This window comes from Camelus ferus, chromosome 32 (genome assembly GCF_009834535.1).
Source record: "Camelus ferus isolate YT-003-E chromosome 32, BCGSAC_Cfer_1.0, whole genome shotgun sequence".
NCBI lineage: Eukaryota > Metazoa > Chordata > Mammalia > Artiodactyla > Camelidae > Camelus > Camelus ferus.
The window spans coordinates 13,652,730-13,671,339 of record NC_045727.1 but is presented as its reverse complement, the minus strand read 5'-3'; the positions used below and the strand labels follow the sequence as shown (position 1 = coordinate 13,671,339).

The following is an 18,610-nucleotide window of genomic DNA, read 5'->3' as shown; positions in this document are numbered from 1 at the left end:
CTGCCTGCTCTTGGGTTCCGTTTGGCAGCCCCGTGAACTAGATAGGACAGCATTCATCACCGATTCCCCTTGCAATTTCACAGATAAGAGAGCTGAGCTCACCCGGGAGGGTCACAGGACTGCACGTGGCAGGGCGGCGAGGACCCAGGCCTCAAGGGCACAGCCTTCCCAGCAGAGCAGGCGGCCTCCCTTCCTCTCATCCCCTGATTGCTTCACCTCTGACAGGATGGTGACCCCATGACAGTTAACCGTCCCTTGTTCTCTCGGGCCAGGACAGGGCAGAGCACAGAACACCTGCCTTCTCCTTGGGGGGACTGAGAACTCCCCAGACAGAGGCAAGGGAGGAAGCCGAGAGCTGGCCGCCCTGCCGGCCACCCCCTGCCCCTGCACCCCCGGGATGGCATTTGGGACCTGACATCCCTCATGCCTCTGCTTTGGTGTTTGCTTAGTTTTTCTCTGGTTTTCTAGTAAAGGCTTCTTTTCAAACGCTTCAACCTTGTCTCCCGAGAGAGAAGGAGATGTGGGGGACCCTGGGAGGCATGACCTGGGAGGGGATTCAGACAGCCCCCTCCCCCCGGAAGAACTTCAGGAGGGAAAGTCCGAAACAGCCGTGTGTCTGGGGGCTCCTGGAGGCTGCTGGCCTCTTCGCTCCCTCTCCTGCCCCGCCGGCCCCCCAGCAGCCGCCCGCTGGCCCTACGGCTCTTGTCCACTTACAGTTGGGGTCTTGATAGACCCAGGAGGAGAGAGAGGTGGAAGGAGGGCGGGGGGTGGGGGCGACTTCTCAGGTTTTAACATGCACTAAGATCGCCTGGGATCTTATTAAAGGGCAGATTCCAATTTAGCAAGTCTGGGGTGGGGTAGGGGCCAGCGCCTGCCTTCCTGATCACCCCTTGGTGAGGCCAGTGTTGCTGTGAGTTAAGTCTGTTCTTTGCACAGAAAGCAGAGGACCTCGGCCCGAGCACCCCGAGTGACACTTTGGCTTGGCACCTCCTCTGCATTTTCCATCCACACAGCACCCCCCCACCCCCGCCATGTGCTCACTCGCCGTCACACTGGCCTGGGAGCTTCCAGAGGTATGAACTGTATCCTATTCACCTTTGGAACCCAATATGCCACCTGACGCTTAGAAACATTCACAAATTAGCAAGTAGGTGACTCTCAGAAGAACTGCCCACATCCCAAAAGAAAGCTCAGCTGGAAGAGGGGGCAGACCCAAACCCCAGAGCAAAGCACAGGGGAGACACTTGAGGCTGCTCCAGAGCCCCTGCATCTGCGGACATCCAGTTCTATCTAACCTCTCCAGTTCCCCAAGGAAGGGGTCTCAGGAGGCCGGGAAGATGGTGGAGTGAAAGGGGGTCCCCAGGTGTGAGGCAGGACGAGGGACAGTGGTTTCTGCTGTGGGGGAGTCACTGAAGTCCAGAAGAGACCTGTGGAGGAGCCCTGGTTCTGGCCCCAACATGCTGCGTGATTCCGGACAGGACTCCTTGGTGGCACCGCATGACCTGAAGCCCCACCCACCTCGTCCCGCCTGTGCCAACGTTCCGCCCACCCCACCCTTACCCACGCTGGCACCCGTTGCCCAGCAGAAGTACCCCCTATTCCCAGCCGCCTTGGCTGGGCGCCGAGGACAGAGATGGTCCCCGACCCTCCAGCCCCATCTCCCCACATGAATCCAATCTGGAGAGATTGCCAAGAGCAGATTCTTTATTAATTTCTCTTTTTTTTCTTTTAAAAAAAGTATTCCTTCAGTATAAAAAAATAAATATTTTAAATATGACATTGAATAAATAAAAATAATCTATCAGTATGAAACATTCCCACAGGGTACATTCATCAAAGAGGAATTTGTCCCCCAAGGCCAAGTCCTTTCCAGTAGAAAGGAAGGAGGGAAACATGGAAGGATGTCGGAGCTAGCAGTGTGGATGGAGCAATGCCCAGGTACAGGGAGGGGGGCCAGGGGCTGGCTGGGGGCGATCGGAAAGTAAGAACATCTGTACCATCTGAAGGGAAATTAACTTCTCGCTTGATTCTGGCCTCCAACCCCACACGCTATGTCTGTCCTGGAGAGTCAGCCAAGCAGAGCTGGACTGCTTCTATCAGGGGAGACGTTCCCAAGGAGGGGACGAGGAAAGGGGGAGGGAGACAATGAGGAGGAGAGACAAATAAATAGTTGTGCTTTCTCGTTTAAAAATTTTTTAAATAAATTAAGTCCCCAATACTCCTCTTTCCATAAACTGCAAATGACTGTCCTAACCCCTCCTCTGGCTGGGGCTGTGACCCAGGATGCAGGTGTGGGTCAACACCAGCAGATGAAATAAAGGAGGAAGTGGACAGCTTCCTGCCCTGCAAAGCTTTTTCCACACAGAGGCTCCAGAATTCAGAGATGCTGTGCAAAGTGGGTGCCCATCTGCCTGGCTGGCTCTACAAAGAGCACTGAGCATGGGGGTGAGGGGCAGGTCCGGGGCTGTGCTGGGCCTGGGGGAGGAAACTCGCTTGGACCCCAGGCCTCCGAGGCTGCCCAGGGTGGGGCTGGCACTGGGAGTCTGTGTCCATGGGATGATGAGATGATGAGAGACCAGCTGGCCCCAAACCTTCGGAGCCACGTTCACCGAAGGAGCAGAGCCATGAGGGGACAGCAGGCTGAGATCCTGGGCAAGGCTGAGTGTGACCCACATTAAGACAGTGTCAGAAAACATGTAACCATCATGATCTCCTCCACCACCCGCCACAAGTCTTGCCAATGCGATGGACAACTCCCACCTCCGGCCCCGGACCCCAGGCCTCAGGGCTGCCAGCTGCCTGCCCACCTGCTATCTGATGGACACAGGTAAAGTGCTTAGAGAAGACAGAGCAGTGCAGAGTCGAGTGCAAAGTACCGTAATCGCGCTGGCTGAACTGCTAGGACCGCTGCCCGGTCAGGGTTTGAGAAGAAGCCAGACCCTGCTCTTAGCAGCGGCCCCGGCTCCGGGCCCTCCTCCCCTGCTCCCAGACTAGAGGGCGGTTCTCCATCAGCCTGGCCCCAGCACAAAGGGAAGGATCGGGTTCCCCGCCTGGGAGCCCAGACATGGGTGGGGGCGTAGGGGGAGGCGGGGCAGGAGGGACCACAGCTTCCTGGTCTGCATCCCAGGGCCTCCTTGTCCTCCTCTCTGGAGCAGGGCCTCCTCCCTGCACTGGTCCAGCCAGGCCCTCTCGCCCTCTGTGGGTGTTCCCGCTGTGCGCGAGCGCGCTGGGTGCTGGGTCAGGACTGTCCCAGGGCCCCTCGACTGCGAGTCTAGGGGCAGCGTGGGGACAAGGAAACAGCAGCAGGCCACCAGGGCTGCCTTGCCCCCTGCTCCTGGATGCCATCTCCACCACGAATGCCGCCTCTAATGGCCTGATTCCAGGGGGTGCCAGAGGACAGTGTTGAATGAGTCCCTTGGAACCAAGCAACATGGCAACCCTGGGAAAAGCCCCCCAGCCCCTCCGGCCACTCTGCAAACCGACCCACCATGGTCTGATATCTCCAAAGCAAGTCGTCTGGGGTGGGGGATGGAGCCAGGTCCCCCACCCCCACCCAGACTGACCAGTTCTCTCAGATCTCGACCCTTCTTTGAGTTTCACCCATAAGGCTTATCCCTCTTGTAACATTTTCAACACCTTCGACTTCCAGACCAGGCCCTGCTAAGGCCTGGCCTGGGCTCCCATAGAAGGAGCTGCCTTATTATTTCTGTTGGGGAGGGAGCAGGGAAAGGGGAATTAACTTTGCTATTTAAAGCACCAATAACTTAATATAAATAGGGCATCAAAATAAATAGACAATCATTCTGGGTCAGACACACAGCACTCTTGGATCTCAGGCTTCCTGAGACCCTGACCTCAATTTCTGCTGTCCCCTTGCTCCAGGGACCAGAGATGGCCTCTGGTGCCCCTCAAGTACCTTTGTGTGACTTCACGGGGCCTCCATCGGATGTGAGCTGCCACTCTGAACTACCCCATCCACCCCTCCCCTACAGACCCTTGCCCATGAGGAAGACTTGAGGTTCTCTCAGAACCTTCTCACCTGACACTGCAACCCGCCTGCCTCCACATGCCCCGCCTGCAGGTCCAGCCACCAGACCCTGGCCTTCCTGGGCTGCAGGACAGACTGCAGGGAAGAGGAAGGAGAGCTTGTCAGGACTTTCGGGGTCTCTCTTCCTTCCCAGGCCTGAGGGTGGCCTCTCTGCCTCTCAAGAGCCTGAATGCCAGTGACCTCCTCCTGGAAACTTCCACCCGACAGTCCTAGGCCTGAGCACTCCAATCACACTCAAGACAAGGCAGCATCTCAAACCAGAGCTCCCTTTCTACCTTCCACTCACCATACTTTGTAGGCGCTAAGTATCCTCCAGGATCCTAGTCCCTCTGGGCTGCCTGAGTTCCAACCAGACCTTTTAAGGTCTAAGGGGCAGCGAAGGCACTGATGGTGGTCATTCGGCTGGGGGCCGAGCAAAGCTCCCCGACCCCTGCTGTCTCGCCCTGTGGTCAGGGTTACCGTAGACAACTTGTGTTGTTTGCTCACGAAGACCCTGGCTGAGGGGACAAGTGAGGGCCGAAGTCCAGCCCAAAACCCTGGTGCCTCGCTGCCAGAAGGGGCGCCTTCCACTAGTGGGCGCCAGATACAGCTTCTGCCTCTGGGAGTGTGGGCTTGGCTTCATCACAGCCCACCCCAGAGGGGAGTAGACCTGCCAGGGACCCCTCGGGGTCTGCCCGCAGCCCCCACTTCGGTTTGGCCATGCTCTGGGTCCGGGCCACAGTTTGGGAGCCACCTAAGTCTAAGATCTCGGGTCACTGTGCACTCCGAGACCTCCCGTCTAGAAGGCCTGGGCCACCATGGCGATGACCTGCTTATACTTCCCCAGGAGCTGACAGCCCAGCTTCTTCTTCTGGAAGACGTCCTTGCCCGAGGTGTCGGGGCCGTAGGCCACGTCCACATGGGCCACGTGGTACTTGCTGCACAGGCGGCAGAGCACGTTGCTGAGGAGGCCACGCATGACGTCCGCGGTGGCGTTCAGCTTGCTGTGGAGGCTGAGCGCGTTGGGATTGAGAACCTTCTGGTCTCGTGTGATGTTGCCTAGGGAGGCGCCAAGGTAGGCGATGATTCGGTACAGCTCCACCAGCCGAGCCTTCTCTGTGCCGTTGGCGTGGAAGGGAGGGAAGTCGGTCACGTTGGGGCTGCACAGCTTGTCCAGGTTGTTGGGGAATGGCTCCCCCTGGGCCGTGTACTGAGGAGCAGAAGGGCAGAGGACAGGTGACGTGGGAGTCAGGGATGGGTGTTCCAGCCCCACCGCTAAGCCTCCAGGTCAGCTCTTGGGCCTTTGCCGCCAGCCCCATGTGAGGGCCCAACCACTTGCCCTGTAGGCATCTCAGGACTGTCTTGAGAGCCAGAAGTCATCGTGTGGGTAAATGCACTTGGTAAAGCATCAAGCCTCTACCAAGCAAGAAATTATCGAACTCATCAGGACCACACCGAGTCTCACCTCCAACACGTACACCACACACACTTGCCCTTTCACCCACCGTACTCGCCTTCTTCCTGGGTGGCTCTGCACCCCAGACACCCACAGCCCGCTGTCTCTCCCATCAGTACCTCCCCGTCCACCTCACTGCCTTCTTCTCTGTCTCTCACTCCATGTGGTGAAGGGATCCCAAGACTAGAAGTGCAAGGCCCTTGCTTCTCTGGGCAACTCTGCCCCTATCTAGCCAGGCACCCTGGGAAAGCGGCCGAGGGTGGGAGGAAGCTGCGGGAGTCTGTGTGTAGTTGGACCAAGCCCCCTCCCTTCCCTTCCCTGACCAGCCCGACCAGCCCAGGTCCCTGCAACAGACCCCAGCCCCTCCCTCCCTCCCTCCTTCCTCGGCATGCATCCTTTGGGGGGGTGACTTACATAAAGAATAAAGAGGGCGTTGGCACTGCTGTTGAGCTGCAACAGCTGGTTCCTGATCTGGTTCATGAGGTTGCTGTGACATGGGTGGCGTGTGGCACAGGTGGCGTTAACAGGGGTGATGGGAAGGGGGCTTCCTGCCCCGTGTTTCCAGTGCAGAACCAGCAGCAGGGGCACGACTCCTGGGAACAGGTGGAAGGAACCATGAGCAGGGAGGTGAGGGAGCAAGCGATGGGGCTCAAGGGAGAGGGTGCACCTGTCTCCCGCCGGGCCACCAGTGTCCCCTCTCAGCCTCCAGCTCTCTCTTAGCCTGGCCTGACTGTTCCTTACTTCCACGAAGTCACTGCATCTGTTTCTCTGTCTCCCTCCCCAGATTTCTAATTATCTCTGCTTCTCTCCAACTTATCACTCCCAGCTCTCTCCTGAGAGGAGCAAGGTGGCAGGACATGAGCTCTTCCTACCGGATGGAAACAGGGTCCAGGGTGACACCGACCATCCATCCTGGTCTCTGGCTGGAAGGCACCACGTTCCAGGCCCAGCGAGTCTCAAGGAAAAGAGCTGCCCCTACCTTCCCACCTCCCAGTATAGTCCAGACTCTTAAGTGTCACTGCATGCTTCAGTCTCTCAGAGTGGGCCCCCATGGGGACCGCGGGGGTCGGGGGTGTGTCTGCTGGCCCTTATCTCCCAAACCTGTCACATGATTTTGGCTCACTGGACCATCCTATCCTCCTCTGCCCATCTTTTCTGTGGTTCTTCTTCTCCAAAAGTGGCCACTCCCCTACCCAGGACCCTCAGCTCCACCCTAGTTCTGCAGTTCTGCCCCCTCACTCCCAGATCAGCCCCAGAGCTTCCTGCCCCCCAAGCTCTGTGCCGCTCTTGCCTTGGTGCCCTCCCACTCCTACTAGTCTTTGCCCCAGGTCATGGGTTAGGACACACGAATCCTGGGGTCCCACAGGCCCCCAGAGCCTTCCGGAGGGAGAGGAAATGGTGCAACCAGGAAAGAAAAAAGGAAAAAGGTCGCACGCAGCCAGGTGGGCGGGGAGGAAAGAAAGTGAAAGGTGACAGGAGACCTGGGAGCTGTTGGGGCCTGTCCTGGATCACCCGTCCCCCCAGCTTCCCACTCCACCCCACCCCCACCATTCACTTTCCTGGTGACCCAGCAGCAAGGGCTGGGGTCGCGGACCTGTGAGGCTGGAGAACTGGTGAGGCAGGGGGAGGGGGAGGCGCGGGAGCCGATTCCTCTGCTGGGACAGAAGCAAGTTCACTTCTGGGTCCCTTGTGCTTCCCAGCATCCCCAGGCAGTGCTGAGGCCCCACGATGGCTGGGGGGGTTCCCCAAACCCCGGGCTCACCTAGCACAGACCACAGCTTTCCAGGCACTCGCATATGGAGGCGGCACCTGCTCCCGTCCCGCGCCGGAGTTTGCAAGCTTCTCAGCTGCCGGCACCGCTCCCAGGGAGCAGCCCGGGACGCGGTTGGAAAAGAGAAAGCAGAAAGACAGAAAGAAAGAAAGAAAGAAAGAGGGAGGGTGAATCCCGGAGAAAGCAGAGCTGGAAGAGCAGCATAGGAGAGCGGCAGGAGACAGGAGGAGGAGAAGGAGGAAGGCTACGGCGCCGGGTCCTTTGCCCGCCAACCTGCGGGCCCCGGGGCAGGCTGGACGCGCGGTGCGGGGACCATGTGCCAGCGCTCGCTCCCGGCCGCCACCAGCGCCTCCGGCGGCCCGGCCGGCTGCTGCGCGGGCGCCCCAAGTGTCCGTGTGTCTGCAGCGGGTGGGTGTCCTGCTCGCGGTCGCCAAGTGCCCCAAGTTGCCGCTGCGCCCGCAGACGGACGCGGAAGCCGGCGCGGGGCGGGTGGATTTACCTGCCGCCAAGACCTTCATTATGGGCTGGACTCCAGAGGGCCTTGGAGGAGACCTTAGATGCCGGCAGTTTTCAGAGGTTCATGCTCAAATGGGGAATTTGCCTGATTTATATACCGGAGCCTGTGTTGTAAGACAGAGAAACAGCTATATTTAGCAGGGATACCCCGTCCAGGAAGTTGTTTGGGTGCATCATAGGAAAATTATGAATGGAAGAAAGTGAGAGTGAAGGGGGGGGGGGCAGTGAGGGGGAAGGGTGGGGAAAGCAGGCTTTTCCCCTCTTCTAAGAAATTGATTGATAAAATTATAATGAACTCTTCGGCAAAACACCCTGCGGTTTTCCTGAGTGGCTTGCCCTGGGAGTCGTTTGAAGATGGGGAGGGGGAGGAGGGTCCCCAGGCAGAGTCATCGGGGGTCCCCGGGCAGTGCGTGCCCCAGATAGCCCTGACTCACCTGGGTTTGGGGAGGTGGCTTGAAACTAGGCAAGCAGATGGAGGCTGACACCTGTGGCCCCCTTGTCGGGGTTTTGGGGGGGGCAGTGGGGAGGAGGCAGGCTGGGGTTTGGCTGAGAAGGAGGCTCCAGGAAGAGGGGCTGGGGCCCCAGTGTGGACTTTAGACAGTAATAAAGCTAAACTGAACATAGGCCCTGGAAGCCACCGCAGAGGTGGCCTCCTCCCACCTGCCCGCTGCCACTGGGCAAAGCGGGGCTCCAAAGGGGACAGGTTGCCCACCGTCCCCCCAGGTCAGGCTTCCTGACTGCCATCACCAAGCCTACATTGCTGACCACAGGTACCTGTGGGGCTGAGGAGGGAGCTGGGAAGATGGGGTGCAGGAATTGCATGACTCCCTTCTTTGGGGAGACTGGGGAGGAGCTTCTGGGAGGTGTTGTGTGTCTGGCATTTACTAAACTCTTTGCAACCCCAACTCCCCCATCAGAGGAGGGTGGTCCAGCATTTCCATTCTGAAAGGACATCTGAAGCAGAGACTTAGAAAGTCTTAGCCAATCAGACCTCAGGATGCAGAGGGATATCTGAGGAGAACAGAAATGGCTAGGAAGGACCTTGGGGCTCAGCCTCAGAGAATGATGACCCCCCAAAAGGTGCTTCTAGAGTCTCTTAGGCAGGATCACAAATTCTGGTGTCTCATGGCCAGGTAGATTCATAAACGAGTGAGGAGGGGCAGGAAGGAAGGGTGAGGACTAGGGCAAAATGAGCATAGCCACTCCTCCCCAGCTGAGAAAAAGAGGTGGGGGAGCGCTGGTCAGACACATATCTGGGGCCACACTGTCCCACAAGTTGTCAGGACACCCCCTGTCCCAGGAGATGTCTCATTGCCCTGGGACCCCACCACAGACCTCCCACCTGACCCTGACCAGAGAACAAGGTGGGGAGAGTTGGTTATCCAAGGCCAGGGAGCCCTGCAGCCTTCCCCTAGCCCCTAATTCCCTCTGCCCACCCCCTCAGCCATCCTCTAGTCCCCCAGCTCCCGCCTCTTGCCAGATCCCGGACCTGCCCAGCCATGCTTGTTGGTTCCTCCCTCTTCCTTCGTGCCAGGACGAGCCCTCCTGCCTGCTGCTGGCCCCCTCCCCCCATATGCGCCCTGCCCTCTCCAGGCTGCTTCCTTCACACTCTCCCAGCTGGGCCTGGGCTGTGGGCCGATAAAACTGCCCATCCCCGCGGGCACTTCCCAGCAGGGAGGAGGCCCGTGGAGCTCTCCCTGCCTTTCCTTCCTCCTCCCTGCCCGCCCTCAACACCTCGTATGTCTTCCTTGGAGGCCACAGAAGGCCCCAACTGGCATTGCTCCTCCCGCACAGTACACTTGCTGGGGGGGGGGGGTCTGTGTACACCTCCAGGAGGCCCATCCACCCTAGTCTGTCTCTGGCAGCCCCATACCCCAAGACATCCCAGGTCACCTCCCTCTCCTCATAATCCCCCCACCCCCAGTCTCCCTGCAAAGGGCCTGACCACCTGCAGCACATGAACCTTGGATCAGCCTCCAGATCAACCCCCACATCTCCGGGACTCCTGTCATCTGACTCAGCCAGATTCTTCTGGTGTGGACCTCAGATCCCTTTGACCAGGGCCCCACTCAGGTCCCATCTCTGGGTCCCCTGGTTTTCCCGCTCAAGCATCTCCCTAGGTGCCCTGATTCCCCTGGAGCGCCAGCATGTCCCACTGCTCCCCTGCACTGTTTCTCCTCTGCATCCTTCTGAGTAACTTCCAGGGCCTTGCGCTGTCCTCTGATTGCCCAGAGCCCACATCAGCCCTATAAAACACCCCCAGACACCAAGTAACCTCAGCCCCACCCCACAGGAAACAGGAAGTGAGAGTAGAGTCTAGAAGGCACTGCACTCCCACCTGACTGGCCCCTCCCCTGCCTCAGTTTCCCCTCTCACGGTACCTGACTTGGTCCGTGCTCCCCAAGTGCTCTGGGCCCCTCGGCACCCCAGGCCCAGCCTCCCTCTCCTCTCCATGTCCAGGCACCACCTGCGCTGGGCCTCTCGGGGGAAGGCCGGGCAGGGTCTTGGAGCTGTGGGCCCGTGAGCCGCCTGCAACGTGGCCTCGGTCCCCGGGAATCGGCTGCCCAGGCCGCGCTCCAGACCAGCTTTGGTCTCCTGGAGTTTGTTTTCTTCCCTCCCTCTCTACGCTGCTGTGTGTGTGTGTGTGTTTTCCCTAGCTTCCTCACGGAAGGCATCCTCCCTTCTTGGCTGCCTGCTCCCGGGGTCGTGACCCCAGGCCCCACCCTGGAGTGGCAGCCCCAGCCCGGCCCCTTCCAGCTGTGACTTCATCCCTAGCCTGTCCTGCTCCTGCACACTGGGCCTGCTGGGGATTCGACCCGCCTCGGGGTGAGGGGGCTGGGCAAGGCCCACATGGGATCCCCCTCAGACTCCGCAGGGGGCTGCAAGGCCAGAGCCCGGGGGTGCTCCTCCAGGTGGCTATGCAGTCCACCTACCCATTGCCCCAGGGCCAGGCCTGGGGCCTTCCCAGGGCCCCTCGGGGCTTTCTCTTCCTCTCAATTTGGTGCATGTGGCCATCCAGCCCCTCCTTTTCTACTGACTCTCACCCACCATCCACAAGGCTCTCTTAGAATGTCCTAGATGTTTTATTTTTCAGATGGGGAAACTGAGACTCAGCAAGGTGAAAGCACTTGCCCAGGGCTGCACAGATCGTTAACAAGAGAGTGGGGTCTGGACCCCCAGCCATCCTGCTCAAAGGCCACAGCAATGTCGGCAGCACCTCACACTGAGAGAGGATAGAGGGATGGTGAGCTGCACTCAGGCCGCTTCTTCCAGGAAGCCTCCCCTGCCTCCCACAGCCCAGGCTGGCTGGGTCTGGCCAGTCCTAAGTACTCTCCTTCCAAGTGGGAACAAGTCTCATTCCTCACCCTTTGAGGGCTTGGATGGAGTCTGACCCTCACTTGTACTCTCAACAGCACCTGGCTCAGCGTTACATCAGAGTAGATGCTAAGTATTTTTTAAAAGCATTTTGCAGATTCCAAAAACTGTCTGTGCCTTCTCTCTCGTGAAGAGAAGGCATGCAGCCTGGTGGTTGGAAGCCTGGACTTCAGCCTTGGTCAGAGCCAGGTGAGAGGCTTAGCTCTGCCAGTTATGAGCTGGGTGACTTTGAGGAAGTGACCACCTCCTGGCCTCAGTTTTCTTGTCTCTAAAATGGGTATAATGGCAACTATGCTGCAGGTTTGCTGTGAGGGCTCAGGCTTAGCGCAGTTTTGGGCACCCAGCGAGCCGTCTACTCATCAGCACTGAGCCTCCTTACCACCTCCCTGTGAGGGAGAGATTCTTGTCATCATCTTACAGATGAGGACACGTGGGCGAACTTCAGGGCTGAAGGGTGAAAGCTGAGCAGGAGATGGACCTGCTCAGTCTCTCCTCGATAATGGAAGCCAAACACCCTTGAGCCTCGAACTTCAGGGGTGCCCCGGAATGATCAGACGGGTTGAGGGGGCTGGCACTGCAGTAGGCTCTCTCTCCCTATGTCCCACCCTGGCTCCTGAACACCCCCCACCCTGGCCTCAGGCCTGAGCTGAAGACAGTGGCTGACCCGGCCTCCCGCCCCCAGGAGCTGATTCACCCCCAAGCCCCATCTGAGAAGGAAGGAGACATAGCTCAGCTCAGAGGGGCTTGAATCACCAGCCGCCCCCTGGGGAGCCTCGGGAGGAGGGGGGTTGCGGGGGCGGGGGACAGCCCCCTGCCTGTCTGTCTGTCTCCTGGGCCCCGGGGCACTCAGGGGAGAGGGCAACGTGGCAGTGGCCATTGGCAGGGGGGTGGCAGGGAGGTACCCGCGCAGCCAGGCATCCTGTGTGGGCAGCCAGCAGCACTTACTCACCAGGTAAGCAGCTCTCTGGGCATTGGGGAATTCCCCAAGACCAGTGACCCAGAAACTGAGCACGCCGGGGCCACCCCCACTGCCCGGGCAACCCCCCTTACCATCTTTCTTCCCTGTGCCCAGCTGAGCTCTTAGTTCTCTGAAAACCCAGCCAGCAGCGGCTCTCAGCCATCAGCTCACACCCAGCTCCTTGCCTGGATGCTCCCACTTGGGAAGTGAGCACAGGGCAGTCAGATGAGCCCAGGGGAGGAAGGTGGGGGCCAGACAGTATAGCCCAGGACTAGAGCTGGTGAAGGGAGCCAGAGGAGACAGGAGAAGCCCTGGAGTTCCTGGCACAGCCCTGGCAATTGGGTACCCTGTCCCCAAAAGGCAAAAGCACCTCACTATTCAGCACGTGAGAAAGGCAAATGTAACGACACCTGCGGGGCCCTGCCTCCACCCTCTGTACCCTCTCATTACCTTCCTGTGGCCCCTGGCTTGGTTTTGCAAGTCCCCTTTGGGGCTAGGGTGGTGGTAGTGCCTGTGGGTAGGGGTGTGGCTTAGAGCCAGGCAAACCTGGGTTTGAGTCCTGCCCACACCATTTACCAGCTGTGTGACCTGGGGCAACTGGGTTCCTCTCTCTGAGCCTCAATCCTCCCACTGAAAGTTGGAATGCTGTTGTGCCAGGCTCATGGGACTGTCGTGAGGATGTTAAGTGGGAAACACAAAGTGCCTGCCACGTGGCAGTCCTAACCAGAGCTCAGGGTGGCCATGGAAGGGTCTCAAACCCCAGCCTGAATCAGGGTCTTGGGTTGGGCCTGGGTCCAGGAGTCAGGGCACCACCTGTGGTCTGAGCGTTAGGCCGAGGAGGGCTCTTAGTCCTCTCAGGACACAGAGCATGGCGAAGGTCCTGCGGGTCCAGGAAGCCTCTTAGAGCCTCTGCAGGGAAGTAAACATTACTTCCCACCTTGGGGCGCTGGAGACCCCAGCAGTCTTTGAGTCTCTTGAGGTCCAGGTTCTGCCTTTCCTACCCTCACCCCATCAAATCTCTGGCAGGGACCAGCTAGAGGGCCAAGCCAGAGCCAGAAGCCACTTCTGGTCTCCTGCCAACTGCCCCCAACATCACCCTGACACTTCCTGACTGGTTTCTGCGTCAGGAATCACCCGCCTAGAGGTGAATCAGAGTGACCGCATTTTTTCTTCAATTCTGATAGGAATTGCAAGGGAAACAGCAGCCCACAGAGCTCACATCAGTGTCAGCGTCAGAGGCCTGCCTCTGAGGCTCAGGCCAAGTTGCCTGGGGTCCGGTTTCACTCAGGTCTCTGCCCTCAGTGTCTCATGGGTTCCTTCCCTCCCTGACTGTTCATGCATTAGCCCTCAATGGATGTGGCATTTTTAGCCTCTGACCTCCCCTAGGCCCTCCCTGACTCTTGAAATCGCTTGAGACCACCTCAAGCAGATGCAGAGAGTGGTATTTTCACACGGCAGGTCTCAGCCTCTTATTGGGTCACGGATTCAATTTAGAAGGTTGCTGCCAGCACTTTCAAAAGAAAATGGAATGGCGAAGTCGCCAGGTATCTTGGAGTGAGGGCCAGCACCGCTCCTCGAAACCCTTTTTTCTGTTGTCACTACCTGTCTGCACTGGTTGCAAGGTGCAATGTGTTTCTAGCTATGAGTCATGATCAAGAATGTTTACAAATTGCTGGTATAGATGATGAAAGCCAGACCCGGGGGGGCAGAGGAATGACTTGCCCAAGGTCACTCAGCAGCTGCCAGCGTGGAGCTCCTGTCTGGTCCTCAGCCACCATCCCTTGCCGCCCAGGAGTGGGCAGGAGGTGCTGTGGGTAGGGTGGGGCTGGGCAGGTGTTCACGGTGGGGGACGGAGGCCTGGCATCACCTGGTGAGGGACAAAGGCCCTCCCAGGGCCCAGCCTCTCACCGACCAATCCCTTCCTCAGCCTCAGACCCCCGGGGCTCCCCGCCCAGCCCCTCCCTGCCTGGGTGGGGCCCAGGATAGTCTCCAGCTCTCCTCGCTCTGCCACCTGAGCCCTTCATCCTCACTGCGGGCAGCTGGAGGGGGAAGTGGCAGCGGTCCCCACTCCAGGGTAGCCCGCGGCCCGGAGGCCCAGCCTGTGTCTAGGAGCACCCCACTGGGGTCCCTGTGAGTCTGCTGGTTTCTCTGGGCCTGAGCAGGCATTCCCACCTGTGTGCATGTGTGGTGAGGGCCTTTGTGGGCCCGCACGTCTGTGCCAGGCTATGTCTGGCCCTGCGTGTGTGGTCGGGAGAGAACCGGAGCGTGCACGTCTCTGGCTGACTCTGGGAGCCCGGTGTGATTGCGTGAAGGTGTGTGTGACCATGTACGTGGATCCTGTACGAGCGTGTGTGAGTGTGCGTGGCAGGGCGTCTCCGAGGAAGGCGTGACCCCGTGAATGTGTGTGTGTGTGTATGCGTGTACCCCTGAGTGTGTCTCCAACGATCCCTGCTGCTCAGTCTCCAGCCCCCGCCCCTGGGAACCATGTGGTGGCCTCACGTCACGGGGGCCACCGGCAGCTGGTTTCCTCCCTGCCCCGCCCCTGAGCCACCCCCCTGCCCTGGCCACCCTGACTCTTGGCTCAGGGACAAAGCTGATGTCAGAGCTGAGCTGACAGCTTCCTTCTCCCACTGGATTTTCCAAAAGAGAGAGACCACAGCTCGGCTCCTATTAAATAATCTCAGGCTGGTGGAGGGGGGAGGAGGATGTTTCACTCAATGATTTCCTGAACTCAGAGGCAATAAGCAGAACAGGAAGCAGCCCCACAGACCCACTCAGCTTGAAACCGGCCGGCCCTGAGGTGGGGCCCGGCCTCCCCTCCCTCAAGCCAAGCTCACTGGGGCCACCCTGACCCGACCCCAGAGATGATGTCAGGGAAGCAGCGAGGCCCTTTCCCCAAACGGTCCCTCTGCGCCTGCACCGACTGAGGAACTGTTCTGAGGATGGTGGGTGGGAGGTGATGTGAGCCCTGGCCTGGTGATAACATGGAAAGAGTAGAGGAGCCAGTCCCAGTGGCGGGGTGGGGGGGTGCAGAATGAGGCCCAGCTGAGACTGAACCCTCCACTTCTGCTTCTGGGGAAGAGGAGAAGAGGTGAGCTCCCTGAAGCCTGGGAGGGTCTGGACCAGGTAGGGGAGCAGCTCGAGGGGAGCCGGAGGAAGAGGGTCAGGCTTCCCCCGGCCCCCTCCAGGCAACCTGGGTATGACACCCAGTCCTGTACCCTTGGGCCACTCCAGCCTTGCTCCCCGCTCTTTATGGAGCACGTGCAAACCCCAGAGACCTCCACGTGCATCTCTCCCACCCATGGCCCCCAGAGCAAACCATTACACGGGGCTCGTGAGAGCCCCTATTCTCTCCGGTCCGAACCCTCATTCCCACAGGAACCATTTTAATCCTGGTTTTACAGACGTGGAAACTGAGGCTCAAAAAGCTAAACAATTTGCCTGAGGTCACACAGGGTGGGATGGAGCCAGCTCTCCTCCCACTGCCCCTGCAGCCTCCCTCAAACTGGAGCCAGGAGGCCAAGGGTGGTCCAGGGCTCACTGGCAGCGGGGGGCCGGGGGTCCCCAGGATGAGTCGCCTGGGAGCCCCTCCTTCTGCCTGGGCCGGCTGCTTAGCTGCTTATCAGCCACAGGACTCCATGACACAATCCCGCTCTGATCTCCTGCCCAGCCGGGCCTCCTCCACCCCTGCCCCACCCCTGGACCCCGTTTCCGCTTCCTCCCTTTCTGGGTGGGACCGTGCCTGCCCCAGGATCACAGTGGGCTGCCCGGAGAGCCGGAATCCCTGCAGACCCCTCAGTGGCTGTGCTCCCCCCTGAGTCCACTCTGGCCAGCAGGCCGGTGGTAGTGGACCCTCACAGAAGGAAGGTGTGTAGTTATACACACTAAGGTTCCCCTCCAAGAACCCGTCTACCTCCCGAAACAATATTAGCCTGGAGGAACCTGAAGATCGTCCCGGCCTCCGCTGACTCAGTGTCCCCACTTGTAAAGGGAAAAGGTTGGAAAGATGGGGCTTCAGGGGGCCAGAGGGGGCCAGGTTGGTGGTCTCTGCAATTAACCAGGCCTCAGGTACATTCCTAGCTCTGCCACTTACAAACTGTGGCCCTCAGACAGGTGACCTCATCGCTCAGACCTCAGTTCCAAGAGTGTGAAGTGGGACACAATGTTGCCAACCTGTGAGGTTAGCCATGCCCTATAGAAACCCCCCAGGCACTGAAGACAAGCCTGAGTTACTAATAATACGACTACCTTAACTGTTAACACTTCAGAGGGCAGCCCAGAGAGTGGAAGTGACTTTTCCAAGGCCACACAGCAAATTAGTGGCACATCCTCAATAGCATGTGGGCTGCTTGCCTGGCTCAGGCTCTCGGACAAGGAGTCGGGAACCCTGGGTTTCAGCCCTGGTTGGATGTGAGGATTCCAGAAAGAAGCTTTTAGGAGTTCTCAGTTTCCCCATCTGTAAAACCGGCCTAGGGAAGGCCATCAGATTCAAAGGATCTGGAAAAGGCTCTTTGAGGCGTGGACTATGGGCTGGGGTGGTGGAGGACAGAGAAAGCGTCCCAGGCGCCCTGGACAGCTGGGCCCAGAGTAGAGGAGGGCCAGGTCCAGGGCTCACTGCCCGAAACCTCCAACACTCAGCCGCTCAACTCAGCTCCAAGCCGTGGGCTGCAGCGCCCCCCACTGCCCAGTGGGCAGCAGGCACCGGGGCTGAGACTGCCAGCCACCAGCACAGGCCGGCCAGACTGGGTCAGTGCCTCCCCTAGGGCTGAGCAGGGTGGGATTTGGGGATTGAGGAAGTGGGCAGGGATTGCTGGGGCTCGGAATGGAGGGTAGGCAGAGGCAACCGGCCAAGGTAAGGGAAGGAGGCACACTGAGGGGTCCTGGAGGGGCCTCTGCCCTGCCCAGCACCTGGGGTGGGGGCGGTGCCCTAAGGATCGGCCACAAGGGGGCGCCAAGGACCTCATGCAGTGGGCTTGCGTTGGGGTCTCCTGTGCCTCCAACCACCTGCTGATCTAGGAGGAGGGGGAGAGGGAGCAGGGAAACCCCTTCCCCTTCCCACCCATCACAGGCCCCAGGACCACCTAGTCCCCACCTAGAACAGGCCCTGGGGACAGTGTCCCCGCCCTCCCGGAAATCTCTCTCCCATCCTCAGGAACTGCTAACAGCAAGACTGGGGTCCAGCCCCTTCTCGGGTATTTATGCCAAGGTGCCCCCCCCCCGATGCCAAGCTCTGTGATGACTTTGCTTATATTTTTCTTTCTCCCCACATAGCCCTGTGAGCTGGTGCCTACATAGTTAGGCCCATCTTACAGAGCGAGCAAAGCGCAGAGAGGTCGAGACCTATGCTGGGTCAAGGTCAAAGTCACCAGGGCCATGACCTTGACCAACCCCACACCCCAGAGCCTCCCATGAAGGACTTCACTGTAGCAAAGATTTCTTCTCTTCTCCCCAAAGCAGCAGCAGGCAAGGGCCACCCATGGCCCACCACAGCCCCTTCTTGGGGAACAGGGACCCTCTGCCTGCCAGGTATCCATCTGAGGGAAAGGTAGGCGGCCATGGGCTCAGACCCTCCACTGCTCCAGGGAAAGGGAACTTGAGGGTCCCTTTGGAATCCAGGAATCAAGGCCTCTGGAGGGGCAACCCCTTTGGGATGACACAAAGCCAGGATTCCAGCCTCCGCATCCAGGGCTCTCTCCTCTGCCCTTTAACCCTCCCATGATCTTTAATCCCTCGGGTGTCCGCAAGACACTTTCACATCTGGTCTGCACTCTTTACCTCCACAGCCTTAGAGGGATATGCAGGGCACTTCTGACCATGCCCATCATGCAGAAGAGGAGCCCGAGGCCTGGAGAGACAAGGTGGCCACCAGATGCCCCAGACACACGAGGGAAGGGGTGATGTTTCCCTGTGCTGGGGATGAATTCGGGGAAGCCTACCGTGGTCTGCGCTGCACAGGACCTTTCAGTGTCTCTCAGGGTATTTGCTGAGTCTTCAGTGGGACACCATCGACGTGGGGCCAGGCCCCCTCTGCTTCTGTCTCCTGCTGAATCTTCTCTAGAGACGGCTCCTCACCCCGCCCCCGACTTGACTTCCTGTCCAGGGCCGGGTGGCCCTGAGACTCCCCCCACTTCCACCCCCCTACCCCCACTGAAGGGCTGGAGGCAACAGAGGCAGAGTAATCCAGGTTCCTGGCCAGAGTGCACCTGACACAGGTGGGCCAGGGGCTTTGGGGTGGCCAAGGGGAGAACCAGGGGCTGGGGGTGGGGAGGGGGCGTCTGTGTGCCCGGCACCCCTGCCCTGTGCTGCGTGGCAAGGCTGCTGGGGCCTGACTCACGGCTGACTGGGCCGCGCCCAGCCCGCCTGGGTGACCCAGGCCAGCATAAGGCGATGACTGGGCAGCCCTCCACATGACCGGCCAGGGTCGGCCTTAGGTGTTTTGACTCAGACCTGCCACAGCCCGTGTGCACCAGAGCCATGCCCCCTTGTCCCTGTCCCTAGAGGAGTCAC

General features: G+C 59.4%; 1 protein-coding gene across 3 annotated transcripts; it reads right to left on the bottom strand.

Moving 5' to 3' along the window:
* Nucleotides 1–1,694: 1,694 nt before the first annotated feature.
* On the bottom strand, nucleotides 1,695–18,205 carry LIF (LIF interleukin 6 family cytokine). Of its 3 annotated transcripts, none has more exons than XM_032471544.1 (4): nucleotides 18,040–18,205; nucleotides 7,754–7,874; nucleotides 5,898–6,076; nucleotides 1,695–5,237 (listed from the first exon to the last, which is right to left on the bottom strand). In XM_032471544.1, exons 2-4 carry the CDS (start codon nucleotides 7,770–7,772, stop codon nucleotides 4,827–4,829), a joined length of 609 nt encoding a protein of 202 aa, XP_032327435.1. In that variant the 5' UTR covers nucleotides 7,773–7,874; nucleotides 18,040–18,205; the 3' UTR covers nucleotides 1,695–4,826. The 3 variants fall into 3 exon arrangements, with proteins under 3 accessions (XP_032327435.1, XP_032327434.1, XP_032327433.1); XM_032471543.1 differs by lacking the exon at nucleotides 18,040–18,205 and adding an exon at nucleotides 10,152–10,376; XM_032471542.1 differs by lacking the exons at nucleotides 7,754–7,874; nucleotides 18,040–18,205 and adding an exon at nucleotides 7,246–7,740.
* Nucleotides 18,206–18,610: the final 405 nt, after the last annotated feature.